General features: G+C 43.7%; 4 protein-coding genes across 4 annotated transcripts; 2 read left to right on the forward strand and 2 right to left on the reverse strand.

Annotated features, from left to right (window-relative positions):
• Nucleotides 1-58: 58 nt before the first annotated feature.
• Nucleotides 59-1,544, reverse strand: FA14DRAFT_84428 (uncharacterized protein). Its single transcript, XM_025502976.1, has one exon. It carries the CDS (start codon nucleotides 1,109-1,111, stop codon nucleotides 260-262), a length of 852 nt encoding a protein of 283 aa, XP_025352352.1. The 5' UTR covers nucleotides 1,112-1,544; the 3' UTR covers nucleotides 59-259.
• Nucleotides 1,545-2,714: 1,170 nt separating this feature from the next.
• On the forward strand, nucleotides 2,715-4,924 carry FA14DRAFT_165758 (uncharacterized protein; the record flags this gene model as incomplete). Its single annotated transcript, XM_025499977.1, has 2 exons — nucleotides 2,715-2,745; nucleotides 2,814-4,924. The coding sequence occupies 2 exons, from the start codon at nucleotides 2,715-2,717 to the stop codon at nucleotides 4,922-4,924; spliced, it is 2,142 nt and encodes a 713-aa protein (XP_025352353.1).
• Nucleotides 4,925-4,987: 63 nt separating this feature from the next.
• Nucleotides 4,988-10,172, reverse strand: FA14DRAFT_150201 (Shikimate dehydrogenase; the record flags this gene model as incomplete). Its single annotated transcript, XM_025497429.1, has 2 exons — nucleotides 4,988-6,872; nucleotides 6,915-10,172. 2 exons carry the CDS (start codon nucleotides 10,170-10,172, stop codon nucleotides 5,058-5,060), a joined length of 5,073 nt encoding a protein of 1,690 aa, XP_025352354.1. The 3' UTR covers nucleotides 4,988-5,057.
• Nucleotides 10,173-11,918: 1,746 nt separating this feature from the next.
• Nucleotides 11,919-14,036, forward strand: FA14DRAFT_138603 (uncharacterized protein). Its single transcript, XM_025497064.1, has one exon. It carries the CDS (start codon nucleotides 12,174-12,176, stop codon nucleotides 14,010-14,012), a length of 1,839 nt encoding a protein of 612 aa, XP_025352355.1. The 5' UTR covers nucleotides 11,919-12,173; the 3' UTR covers nucleotides 14,013-14,036.
• The last annotated feature ends 272 nt before the right edge of the window (nucleotides 14,037-14,308 follow it).

Raw genomic sequence — 14,308 nt, forward strand, 5'->3', positions numbered from 1 at the left:
TGTTGTCAATCGTCTCGTTGCTGCCTCGTCTCGATCACTTCATTAACCGCACTCAGAATATCATATCAAGGATTGAATAGATTGCCTGCGATCTCTGCGCGCTTGTTGGTATGAGTATGTGTTGTAGATACAGTTTCGATATGAGGAAAGAAAAAGAAGGTTAGACAGACTACTGAGAAGAAAGAAGAAAACATTGTGTTGTAATATGATTATAGCGATTCGAAAGAAAAAGAAAGAAGAAGTCAGGTATTACCATCAATCAAGCGGCAACGGTAGATGTACGAGCGCCATTAAAGTTGAAACTGGCAGCTCTTGGACTTGCACACAATTTGGACATGGCTTCCTTGCGTGTTCGACTAGAAATTCTACTGGCAAAATTGACAGAATGGAATTCCGTTGGCGGTCCACGTGGTTGACGACTTGCTTGCAAGCCATTACCGGCTTGTTGAGCAGAGAATGTACGTGCTCTAGAAGCAACACGAGGCGCAGCATTCACTTGTGGTTGTTGTGAGAGCTGAGCAAACATTTGTTGAGCTTTACGTTGACGTTGCTGCTGTTGTTGTTGCTGCTGTTGTTGTTGTTGTTGAGCTTGCAACTCCAACTCAGCTTGCATTTGCGTCAAGATCAAACGTTGTTGCTGTTCAGCCAATTGTTGACGAAGGAATTCCAATTGGTTTTGACGTTGTTGATTGAGTTGATGTTGCATAATCTGAGCTTGCTTTTGTCGAATTAATGCTTCAATGTCAAACACAGATTGTTCGTAAGCCATATTAGCATCTGCAGCGTTTGGCTGACCGTTTGTGGCGCCATACATGCTTGCCAATGCGCCTGGCGATTGACCACCTGCATTGGGAGGACTACCTCCGTTTACAACTTGTTGCATACGCAAGCCTGCAAATTGACTTTCAATCTCATGAACATTGTCCAATGCATGACCATAATTGTTGCTTGGTGTACGACTGCCGGGAGTGAAAGGAGCAGCGCTTGCTTTTAATGTTGCCCCATTTCCGATGGAAGGAGGAGAATTAGAACGAGTACTGGACTCGGATGGGGATGATGCACGAGGTCCGCCGGTACGAAGGCCGGCCAAAAGGTGTGCACGAGATGCCATGATGTCAAAGAAACTTGGCTTTGATTGAGAATTATACAGCGATTTGATTAACCTTTCAAAGGTAATTGTAGTGAAAATTTGCGAAAAGAATAAGATGCTCTGCACCAAAGTTGCTATTGCGATCCCGAGATGATAAAAGAGAAGGTCTTTCGATTGAGAAAAAGACTCTCTGCCTTGAGATGCAAATCAATGAAGTCGAAGTAGTGAGGTAGGTGAAGAAAATTGGATTGAAATCCTTTGACTAGAACTGAATCGAAGATAGTCGAGCTTGTTCTTGGTCTTGAAAGTAGGAGAGGTGGTATTTTTTTGGAATTATTTATAATTTTTTTATTTTGAGCCTATGATCGATTGAAGAATGAACGCCAACTTGACGTTGAATCGGTTGAAGAAAAACAAGAAGTGAAACGAAAGCCGGAAGAATTGAAACGAAAAGAGGGGGGAAGGAGTCGATGAAGGAAGAGTACACACACAAACGCAAACAAACACACGTACGCTCACACGTACGTATAGCACGAGAGTGAAAAGAAGGTGATGATCATAAACAGAGTTGGAAATGGCGAAAACAAGACGCCCAAATAGAATGAGAGCGAGCGAGAGAGGCATCAAAGACCAGTCTTTGGATTTGACAGGTAATTTACATTCGGCTGCTCAACTGCCTCAAAACGCCACATTGACGGGCAAAAATTCATTTTAAGAATGAGCCCACGCCGTCATTCTCTTTCCACCAGTCAGTGAGACGCGTGCTGGGCGAAGTGGTCAAGAAAAATAAACAAGGCGCCCTGTTGTGCTGGGCTTAGAAGAGAAGGGCTCTTGCGCAGTGCAGTAATATCATTTCAGAGGCGTATCGGCACCGGCGTATCATCAGCATGTTGAAATTGATGGTTGTTGCCCTTGCATCTCCCTTACTCAATCATGGCACACAGCGGTTTGGCTTTATCCGTAAAGAAGGAAGGTCACTTACCTATTCAAAAGTATATATAATTTGCATTCAATCCAAGACTATAATCAAAGAGGCTAACTTGAAGTATATATAACATATAAGATCTGACATATCTTGATTGTTGTACATCAGAATACACTTTCTGGTCTTATGAGCTTAATTTGACTCGGATTAAGCATTGCAGATACATTGAACTGGACTCAGCTTTTATGCGTGCGTATCTGACAGAATGAGCGCCGCACTTAAGCGGGAAGAGAGGTTCGCGCGTAATCAAGGACAATTGACTTCTCTGCCGTTGTTGGATTATTTGACGCGTTTGAGCTTAGTCATTCCGGTAGAGGATTACTCCGATTAGAGCACTTATCCTCGGAGCTCGGTCACAATTCAACAAAGCTTTCAGTGCGTAAGCGAGTCCTTGTCATTGCAAAGCAACACTGGAGTGTGTACACACGCTTGTGCTTTTTGCTGATCTGATTTTCACCTGCACACACTTGCAGACCTTTTGCCCTTCTTTTTAACCTTACTTAACGGATCTCCGTCTTCCTTTTCTGCATTTTCTTCATTTGTGTTGTGTGTGCTACTCACTCTATTCTTTGATTCTTCTTTTCACATCCTTTGCCCCGCACTATCATCCTACATCACAACGTTTGTTTGCCCCTCATCATGGTATCGTCAACGGATCTTCTCATTTTAGGTAAGTGCGGAATGGTGATACATACGTCCAGTACAAATTGGCTTACTTCATTCTATCTCCTTTCTCAGGCTTGGGCGCTGTTCTGGCGGTCTTGTACCTTTACAAGGATTCCATCTTTGGTAGTTCGGACGCTTCTGCTAAACTTGCAAATGGCTTAGCAAATGGTTCAACTGGCGAAGAAGGAGGAAGTGATTTCGTTTCAAAATTGAAAAATCAAAATAAACGAATTGCCATCTTTTATGGATCTCAAACAGGTACAGCAGAAGAATATGCTGTAAAAATTGCAAAAGAAGCAAAAGCTCGATTCGGTACATCATCTTTAGTCTTGGATCCGGAAGAATATGAATGGGAAAAATTGGACGCTTTACCCAAAGATTCAGTCGCTATTTTTGTCATGGCAACTTACGGTGAAGGTGAACCAACAGATAATGCAGTCGGCTTGATGGAATTCTTGAAGGAAGACAGCATCACATTCTCACAAGGTGAACGATTGGACAATTTGAATTATGTCATCTTTGGTCTCGGTAATCGTACATACGAACACTTCAACCAAGTTGCGCGCGATTTAGACAAGAAATTGCTCGACCTTGGTGCTCACAGAATCGGTGAAAGAGGTGAAGGTGATGATGACAAGAGTATGGAAGAAGACTACCTCTCTTGGAAAGATGATATGTTTGAAAAGCTTGCAAAGGAGGCCAACTTTGAAGAAGGTGGCGGCGGTGAAGTTCAAGATTTCCAAGTCACCGAATTATCAGATCACAAAGAAGAAGCAAAGGTTTACAAGGGAGAATTGAGCGCTCGTGCTTTGTTGGGTACAAAGGGTATTCATGATGCAAAGAACCCATACGCAGCTCCAGCTACTACTGCACGAGAACTGTTCGCTATGGATGGCGAACGTTCTTGTGTTCACATGGAATTCGACATTGAAGGAAGCGGTATTTCCTACCAACATGGTGATCACGTTGCCGTTTGGGCAAACAACCCAGAGAGTGATGTTGACCGTATGTTGGCAATTCTCGGTCTTACTGAAAAACGCAATACTGTCATCAGTGTAGAAAGTTTGGATCCTACTTTGGCAAAGGTACCTTTCCCTGTGCCTACAACATACGAAGCCGTCTTCCGCCATTACCTCGATATCTCTTCTCACGCTTCTCGTCAATCGCTCGGTAGCTTGTCCAAATATGCCCCATCTGAAGCAGCCGCCAAAGAATTGGAAAAGATTGGTTCAAGTCGTGATTATTTCAATCAAAAAGTTGCTTCTCGTTGCCTAAAGACAGGTGAAGCTTTGCAACTTGTGGCCGGCGACGACCCAAAGGGCGATTTGAGCAAGGCGACTGTTTGGAACATTCCTTTCGATCGTGTCATCTCCAGCATCCCGCGTCTCGGTCCACGTTACTATTCGATTTCCTCCAGTCCAAAATTGCATCCTAAATCCATTCATGTTACCGCTGTCGTCTTGCGTTACTTACCAAAAGAAGGCCAAGAGCATATTTATGGATTGGCAACCAACTACTTGACCCAGGTCAAGGCTCAACTCAATTCTGAACACCCTGACAAACGATTCAACACGCCCAAATATGCCCTTGAAGGTCCTCGTGGAGCGTATAACCGCGAAGGTGTCATTCGTACACCTATTCATGTCAGAAGGAGTAACTTCCGTTTACCAACATCCCCAAAGATTCCAGTGATCATGGTGGGACCTGGAACGGGTGTTGCACCTTTTAGATCTTTTGTGCAAGAGCGTGTTTCTGCAGCACAAAAGTCTAAAGATAAAAATGGTCCTCAAGCTTTGGCGGATTGGGGACAAATTTGGTTATTCTATACATCTCGAAGACGTACGGAAGATTTCTTGTATGAAGAAGAATGGCCAAGATATGCGGAAGAATTGGGTGATCGATTCAAAATGGTTACCGGTTTTAGTCGTGAACAATTCAAATCGGATGGAAAGTCAAAGAAATACGTTCAAGATTACATCTTGGAAAATGGACAGGCATTGGCAGAGGATATCTTGCAACGTAAAGCTTATGTTTACGTTTGTGGTGCAACAGATATGAGTCATGACGTCGAAAAAGCATTTGTTCAAATATTGGCAAAAGCAAAAGGATCAGAAGAAGAGGGTAAGAAAGAAGTTAAAACACTCAAAGAACGTTCTCGATTCTTGCAAGATGTGTGGAGTTAGGCGGATTTTTTGATTCTTGTTCAATCTAGATATTCTCAGCTAGTATATAATTTTGGATATAATCCCACACCACAAATGGAGATAATTGTTCTTTCATTCAATACATTTATTGCATAATCTAGAGTAGTAATAATCATTGTTGCAAGTATTTCTCCCATGCTTTCATCTCTACCGGCCTTCTTGGTGCTTCACGCTCTGTCCATTTGCGGAACTGATGACAACCTTGTTCGAGTACAATTGTTACACCAGTAATTCCGGTCCATAATTTACCATTTCGTAAGTTGTGTTGATCAACTTTTTCAGCGGAAGAGTTGAAAGTTTCATTAGTGATCCTGACCAGTTCTGTTAATGGTGTCTTGAGAGGTTTGTATGACATCTCGATGGCAACTCCACCTTTAGGATGTGATAAGATCTCATTTGGCAAGATGATACCTTCACCTTTGTTGAATTCCGAAATGACACCATCGTCCAATCGTGTACCGGTTGATGGAACGTTGCTCACAATGGCAACGGGTGCATTGGGTAATTTGCGCAAATCAGTCACGACTTCAACTTTCCATTCTGCCGGAACTTCTTCGGCCAACTTTTGAGCATTTGCAGTTGTTCTGTTGTATAACAAAATTCTTTGAGCGCCTAATTGATGCATTGCAAACAAAGCAGCACGAGCTGAACCGCCCGCTCCGATCACCAAAGCTGTCAAATTGGGTTCGCTCAATTGAACGGGCGAGAGATTGCGCACACACATCTCTTTGATAGCAATCCAATCCGTATTGTCACCTTCCAATTGGATCTTTCCAGTCTTTGCGTCAAGGATTGGTGTGACCGTATTTACTGCTCCGATCACTTTTGCTTGTGGAGTGATAACATCCAGTAAAGACATGATGGCCAACTTGTGGGGCATTGTAACACTTGCACCACCAAATGACGGCGATCGAATGAATTCTACTACAGCAGGATCATCTGCTTTTGCGCTCTCCAAAAGACCATAATGATGAGGCAAGCCCAATTCGGCAAAGGCTGTATTGTGCAAGCAAGGACTTAAGCTGTGACTGATTGGTGTACCCAAAAGACAAAATTGTCTCGAAGGCAAGAGGCCTAGCAAATGCAAAGCTTGTTGAATTTGACGATAAGTCAATTGACCCGGAGCTGCTTTGAAAGGCATACTCTCATGTGTGATTGGACTCAAGACCGGGTTGAGTACGCGGGAACCTTGCCCAGCTTCGCCCATGTTGATGGCCAACAAAGGTCTCGCATCAGGCAAAGAGGCGACCTTTGCACGGAATTGTTCCAATTGCCAATTTACACTTACATCGTTTGCCTTGCCGACAATTTTTGCGATATCACCCACATTTGCAGCCAATTGGTAAGCTTTCAAAGCTTCAGGGCTATCCCATCGGAACGATCCAGACCAATCATGGTGGGAAGCCAGAATGTTCGAGTGACCTTTGTGAACCTTTACCGCATCCAAACGATCCTTCGACCAATGAATTTCGAGGTCAACATATTCGCATGCGTTTCGCAAACCTAATTTGAGCAATTCAAAATATTCATCTTCAGCACCGTCAGGGAACATACCACCTTGCTTTTGCGTTCGGATCACGTAAACGATTGGTAATGTAGTACGTTGGCGAAGGGCAGCTAATTGTGTGGCGACGTAGCTCAATGGAGGAATGTGAGGGGCAGTTGGCGGCTTGCCTGAGGGATGCAACAAATCCACACGAACTTCGATGGCATCAGCCCCTTGGGTCACCTGGTCAATAAGTGGCAGAGCAGCTTTTAGATCGGGGAAAGTGAGAGAAACAAAGTAGGTCCTCCTAGACTGTATGTCTTGCACTTGGTTGGTCTCCACACCTGCGATGAAGCGAAAGAATCGAGCAACTTCTGCTTCCAGACCCACGGGTTTACAGATAGAGGCTTCTTTCGATGGAGGCCCAAAAGTAGAGCTTCTCTTGTCTTTTGAAGCTACATCAAGTGATCCTGCGGTATCAACATCGAATGCATGAGGAACATCCTTGTCTCGAGAGTAGCTGACCAATTCGTAACTTGAACATTCATAGAACCAAGGTTGACGACGTTTGGCCACATCGCGAACCGGCTCTCCATAAGCGGGTCGATCGCTTGTTTCCAAGAAGTGGACCACCTCATCGATGTCACGCACGACGTAAACGACTGGCCCTTTCGATCTAGCCCATTCACGCAGCAATAGACGATTTTCTTCTGTTTCTACAACACCACCTCCCAAAGAAACCAGATGGCCTTGGCCATAGTCATGCATAATCTCTTTCAACAGATCTGTTTCTGCCTTTCGGAACGCTGGCCACCCATTCTTTGCCACAAATGTGTTCAAATCATACTTTTGGTTGAAAAGCACGTCAGCATCAATGAATGGACGTTTCAAAGCAGCAGCACCAAATTTGCCCAAATAGGTCTTACCCGAAGCACGCATACCGATACAAAAGATTGTTGCATTGGCAGGGTATTGCACGGGCGTAAGACTTTTACTGATTCGGCTTAGCTGAATAGTATCCGCTGATTTGGATGAGCTTGGTTTGGGTAAATCCACACCTTGTACACCCAAACCCATTTTGCGTTCAAGATCATCCCACCAATTCGGCCAAGTCTTCTCAACGCAACGTCTTTCTTCAATAATGCATCCTTGATGTGGAGCAAGAGTTGCCAAAACGCTGAAAGCCATTGCCACACGATGATCGTCATAACAATGCACTTGAACGTCACTGTTCAACTTTGCAGGTGGAATTCCAAACACCTCCAAACCATCTTCATGCTCAACAGTTTTGACGCCAAATTTGGCCAATTCATCCATCATTGCACGAATACGGTTACACTCCTTCACGCGTTGATTGGCTATGCCAGTGATGCGAGTTGAGACATTCTTGCCATCTTGCGAAGGTTGAGCGACGGCCAATAAAACTGATGCGGTCAAAAAGGCATCAGTCATTGGTTCCATATCAACGATACCGATTTGCTGAAGCTTTCCGATTTGAGGTCCTTGAACTGTTGTGCTGGTCTTTGTTTGAGTCACACGACATCCCATCGGCTCCAAAACATCCTTTGCAAAGCGTGCATCTCCTTGAAGACTGGCACTACCGATGTTAGGCACTGTGCACGTTGTACCAAGGATGGCCGCCAATGCGAGAGGATAAGTTGCACTGCTAGCATCACTTTCGATATCGTACGTTTCTGGGTTGACATAACAACCACGCGGGATGCGATAGGTATTTAGCAATGCACCAGTCTTTGCATCTTGCAATCGTTCAACATGTACACCAAAGGATGCCATCATTGCGATAGTCATATCAATGTATGGTTGTGAGATAACAGCACCTCCTACCAAATCCAAGATGATCTCTTCTTTGGCATACGGTGCACACAGAAGAATGGAAGAGACGTATTGACTACTGATCGTAGCGGCTAATTCAATACGACCTCCTTTCAAACCTGCAGAGCTTGCGGAATCGTTCGATCCAATTCGTAATGGCAAGCATCCTGATGATTCGACGTAGTCTATTTGAGTGCCATTCGAGCGTAAAGCATCTACTAAAGCGCCAATTGGGCGCTCCTTCATACGTTTGTTACCGGTAATGGTCACTTGAGATCCATTGTCTCCCTTACTGACTAATGCACAAACGGTTGTCATGAAGCGTGCTGCTGTGCCTGCGTTTTGCAAGTAGATTTCTTTTCCTTGCGGAGGTGCATGCAAATTACCTTGTTTACCAGTCACGACGATCGTTTCACCACCGTCTTCCCATGCGAAATCTGCAGCCTGTAATAAATCCAAACCTGCCATCATCACTCGTGTGTCGTCTGAGTGCAACAAATTTCTCAATCGACACGGTCCCTTTCCCAAGGCTGCCAAGACCAAAGCACGATTAGAAATCGATTTGGAGCCAGGCGTAGAGATGGTAACTTCTGCATTAGGAGCTTTGATGGCAGCAGGAGTAACGCGAGCTGCTGTACTGAGAACACGACGGATGATATCATCTGGTACTGTACTCGCTTTTTCCTCCAAAGTGGCACCAATTCGTTTTAACAGCACAATCTTCTTTTCGCTTCCTGCATTCTTTTTGTCTACACGCATGATGTCCAATAATCTGTCAACAGTGCAATCAGAAGATCGAGCCAATCTAGTAACCCTTGCATCGTCCATCGTGACTGGCAGATTGTACTCCTTCAAGCAGCGAGTAAGGCGTCCAATTGCAACCTGCGAAAGTCCATTTGTAAAGCGTGCAATCTCAGCTTCTAAGATCATACCGATAGAAACACACTCTCCGTGCAGCATATCCGGTGTAAGGACGGCTTCGATGGCATGTCCGACGCTATGACCGAAGTTGACTAGGTTGCGTAATCCCGTTTCTTTCTCATCAATGGTGACGATGTGTGCTTTGACACCTACAGATCCGCGAATGACGTCGAGCAAGAGAGTTTGCGCCTCAGTTCGTGTATCAAGCGTTCTACCTTGATCCTTGGGAGCACTTTTGTCGAAAGGTCCCAAGACTGCGGATCTAATTGCATTTGCTTTTGATTCTAGCTTGGCAAAATCATCTGCATCCCAGATTGCAGCTGTTTTGACAACTTCTGCCATTCCGTTGCTCCATTCACGTTCGGGTAAGGTTTGAAGGAAAGCGGCATCGATAAAGATGAAATTTGGTTGATGGAATGCTCCGATGAGATTTTTTCCGTGGGGTGTATCGATTGCTGTTTTACCACCAACAGCAGAATCCACCATGGCCAAGAGTGTTGTTGGAATTTGACAGAATTTCAAACCACGCATAAATGTTGCAGCAACGAAGCCGATCAAATCTCCGATCACTCCACCTCCCATTGCCAGAACGACAGCATCTCTTGTCACTGCTTCACTCAAGAGCCAGTCTTCCAAAGCGGCTTTGGTATCGCGTGATTTTGAGACTTCACCTGGTGCGATTGTACGAATGAGAAGGCGAGGCTTCTTTGCTGCATTGTTTGTCGTTTGCTTCGCAAGAACTGCATTGAATTCGTTTATGAAGGTGTCCAAATGCAAAGCGGCAATATTCGTATCAGTGACCAAGACATAAGTGGAAGAAGGTAATTGGTGCAAAACGGTATGAACGATGTGAGGAATAAGATGAAAACCAAGATCGATGGTAGAAGTTAGACATCGTAATCGATGAATCGTTGCTCCCGTCGGCCCTTCAATTGGTGGATCATGATAGCTGGCTGCCTTTGCTCCAGCATTCGAGGCTGCAGCCATACTGCCGAGACAAAGTACAGAGAAAAGGGTATGACGGTCAAGATGTATGCAAATGCGGTTCTTTACGCTTTAATTTTAAGAAGAATTGGATTAGCGGAGTCATTGAAAAAAAAAGACTAAAGAATAATCAATTAAGGCTCCTCAACCATACGCGGCAAAAGAACCTTTTTATCGAAGGGCACGGCAGCCCAGAAGGCAGTTTCCCCAACTTCGTGTGCCTGAACGATTATGTAAGCACATATTCTATCAATTATACAAATCAATAGCTTCAACTTAATATGTCGCAAGAGGACATTTGAGAGGATATCTAGACAGTAAATGATAATGGTATCTCAGCAGATCTTGAAGAGCAAGGATTCTAAATTAATAGCAGAAGTTCTCTCCATTACATAACACGACCAACTTATAACGCGTCGCGAAGAAAATTAATGTTTTCTTTGGTTAGACTTGAACTGATAAATGCTTATCCAACACTGAACGGGACAAAGTTGAACTTTAATGAATATTTTCTGAAGAACAAATCAATCAACTTTCTACATGAAGATCACCTTCATAACCAACCCAAAACAACTTCTGGCATTCGGTGAAACCTTTTGCATATCCTTCCATCGATAACATCATCGCTTTAAACAACTTTTGTTCCTATGACCCTACTACGGTAATACAACTCTACTCTGACCAATGTCGCGCATATTGGCACCTGATTCAAGCCCATTTCGTCACAACTCAAACAATTCAAAGAGTATGAATAACGCTCATGGATCGGGTAATACCTTCAAATCGAACGGAAACCGATCAACATTAGACTTTACCCGAACAAAATTTGAAACTCGGTCTCGGTCACCGGAAGAAATTAAAAAGAGCGCATATAGTGAGAAAAATGGTGAAAGGAAGCCAGGAAGTTCGTCTAGCATTCCATCTCAAAGGCTTAAAGTCAATTCACAATCTGGCAGCAGCCTCAAACGATACAGTGCAGAAAATTCAGAGAACGAAGACTTGAGCGGATCAGAGGCTACGACAGGATCGATTAATAAACGCTTCAAATCTACTCTGCAAAAGTTCAAATATGACGGCCCCGATAAGAAAAACAATGACGCCGAAGAGTATTCATCACTTTCGGACCTGTCTGCCGAAGAAAATGAAACGCGGGAAGAAAAACCAAAGAAACGTAAATTTGTATTAGGACGAGCAAAAGCAGATTCAGATCAAGACAAATCCTCTGATGTTGAAATGGTGGAGAGCAAGCCTCCAAAAAAGCCTGTCGCATTATCTTCACAAGAATTGGCAGACATTAATGCAACAGTAAATCGAATACAAAAGGTAAGAAATTCATTTACCCGAGAAGAAGTAAGAGAGGCTTACGAAGAAGCTGGTCGGGAAATACGACCCACATTGACGCTATTGGACGAACGATCAGCGAATCGAATAAGAACGAAAAGAGTCATTCCTGAAAGTCCGAGCGAAGCTGGAACTCCACAAAAGCCTTCGAATCACAGTGCATCTAGAACGTCTCTGTCACCCTCTCAAACTCGCTCAATGATCAGTTCTAACCAACAAAAACGCCCGCCGATCAAAAACGCTATCAAGGTTACGACTAAATCTGCTCCTGTGCCACGGACAAGCTCTTCGCCCAGTCCACAAATACAGAAAGTCATCCAGAATGGAAAGCCTGCTCCCGTTCAAAAAGTAGTGCAAAAGGTCGGACAAAAGAGCAGTGCCCGTTCTACACCATCAATAGATGTGCTCGATTCCGATCATTTTTCTGATGATGATGGAGGTTCAGATGTCGAGGAAGCTAAGCAGGAGAAAGGCGAGTTGAATGCTTTGAGCTGGTTCAATACCAGCACAAGTGAACAGCTAGTCGATATTGTGGGCGTGACAGCGGAACAAGCCCAAACTATCATCAATTTGCGTCCTTTCGATGATACGGATGATGTTGACCACAAATTGAGAGGTGCAAAAGGAGTTCAGCCAAGATTGTTCTACGATTGCATTGATCTTATGGCCGCTTTGAAACGTGTCGATGGTGTTTTGGCAGATTGTACTGGAATGGCCAACAAATTGAGCACAGCATTTGCAAAATGGGATACATCGAACGGGGGCAAGAATAACACTGATGTGAACTACCTACACAAACAGCCAAAAGGAGCAAAAGAAGGTGTGATATTGCGAGACTTTCAACTTTATGGCGTCAATTGGCTCAACCTTTTGCATCGTATGCATTGTTCGGGCATCTTGGCCGATGATATGGGCCTGGGTAAAACTGCTCAAGTAATCTCCTTCCTTAATCATATCACCTTTTCCCGTAAAGTGCGACCGCATCTGGTAGTAGTTCCGAGCTCGGTCATCACAAATTGGATGCGAGAGTTTGAGACTTTCGGAACAAATCTAAGCGTTTTCAAGTATCACGGATCTCAGTCTGAACGTATACAACAGCAACACGAGCTTAGAGGTGCAAGGGATGATTATGATGTGATCATTACTACGTACGAAATGGCAGCCGGTGGAGAGAGGGATCATAAATTTTTGCGAAAGTATGATTTTGAAACGGCAATCTTTGATGAAGGACACGTTCTCAAAAATCAAAAGTCTATCAAGCACGAGAAGATTATGAGAATCCGTAGCAAGTGGAGACTACTCTTGACTGGAACTCCTTTGCAAAACAATTTGGCAGAGTTGATTTCGTTATTGAAATTTATCATGCCTCACTTTTTCGATGGAGCGGATGAAGCCTTGCAGCATATTTTCAAAGTCAATCGTCAAACACTGTTATCTCGCGAACGAGTCAACCATGCAAAACAAATGATGAGACCGTTCACGCTGAGAAGGACAAAGCTAGAAGTCTTGGACAATTTGAAAAAGAAGACTGAAAAGGTGCGATATTGCGAAATGACGGAAGCACAAGCTGCTTTGTACGAAGAATCATTTGCCAAGACTAAAGCGGCAATCATGGCAGCTCAAGAAGGAACGGAAGATTCTGCACCACCAAAACGAAAAGGACAGAAAGGATCAGGAACAAAGCCAGATCAACAAGCCGCTCATTTGATGCAATTACGTAAAGCAGCCAATCATCCTTTGCACTTCAAGAGATTGTATACGGATTCCAAGATTGATGCTTTGGCACGTGATTGTATCCGTGTTGCTGAACATGCTGATGAAGACTTGACGGAGATCAAAGAAGATTTTGCAATCAATAGTGATGCCGAATTATGCATGTCTATTGCAATGCAATACAAGGAATGCTCAAAGCATATTCTACCTGAGCAAGAATGGATTAATTCCGGAAAGATTGCGGCACTGAAAGAGGTGATCGAAGAAGCAAAATCGCAAGGTGAAAGATTGATAATCTTTAGTCAATTCGTTCAAACGTTAGAGATCGTTTGCAGAGCCTTGGAAGTGTTTGGTATTTCTTATCGTGGTTTCACTGGAAGTACAAAGGTTAATGATCGACAAGAATTGGTTGACGAGTTTACACGGGATAATTCGATCACATGCTTTTTGCTCAGTACAAAGGCCGGTGGAGTTGGTATCAATTTAACAGCGGCCAATTGGGTAGTCTTATTTGACCAAGATTTCAATCCTCAAAACGATCAACAAGCAGCCGATAGATGTTATCGCATCGGACAAGAAAAGGAAGTCAACATTATTCGTTTGATCAGCAAGGGTACAATTGATGAGCAAATTTATGAATTAGGTAAAACGAAATTGAAGTTAGCAGAACGTGTTCAAGGAAACGACGAGGAGGGAGTTGATGGAGAAGAAGTGGAGAAAAAGGTGGAACAAACACTTATGGCTGGAATTATGGCCAGCAGAAGTGCTGCAGCAAAAGGAGTTGTGTAAGTTGTCTCAATTTTGTATCATTACAGGTGCTTCCTATTTCATACCACATACATAGATTTCGTCGAATCAAATGCAATATAGAACATGTTTTTGGTGACATCAGAAAATTTCACGTGAAGTGACGTGAAAATGATTTTAAGGGCATGCTATTGATTTTTGCGGATGATCTATTTTCAAGCGAGACTGAATGAGATGATGTAGCGAGACTGGAGAGTGAGTTACAGAAAATGAACAAATATTAGCAATACGTACGTGAAGTTTGCATGTATGGGGAAAGGGAATCGTAAATAAGGGTA

This window comes from Meira miltonrushii (assembly GCF_003144205.1).
Source record: "Meira miltonrushii strain MCA 3882 unplaced genomic scaffold FA14scaffold_5, whole genome shotgun sequence".
NCBI lineage: Eukaryota > Fungi > Basidiomycota > Exobasidiomycetes > Exobasidiales > Brachybasidiaceae > Meira > Meira miltonrushii.

Coding starts and splice junctions, on each gene's coding strand:
- FA14DRAFT_84428 (XM_025502976.1), bottom strand. CDS start 1,111: ATGGCATCTCGTGCACACCTTTTGGCCGGCCTTCGTACCGGCGGACCT.
- FA14DRAFT_138603 (XM_025497064.1), top strand. CDS start 12,174: ATGGCCGCTTTGAAACGTGTCGATGGTGTTTTGGCAGATTGTACTGGA.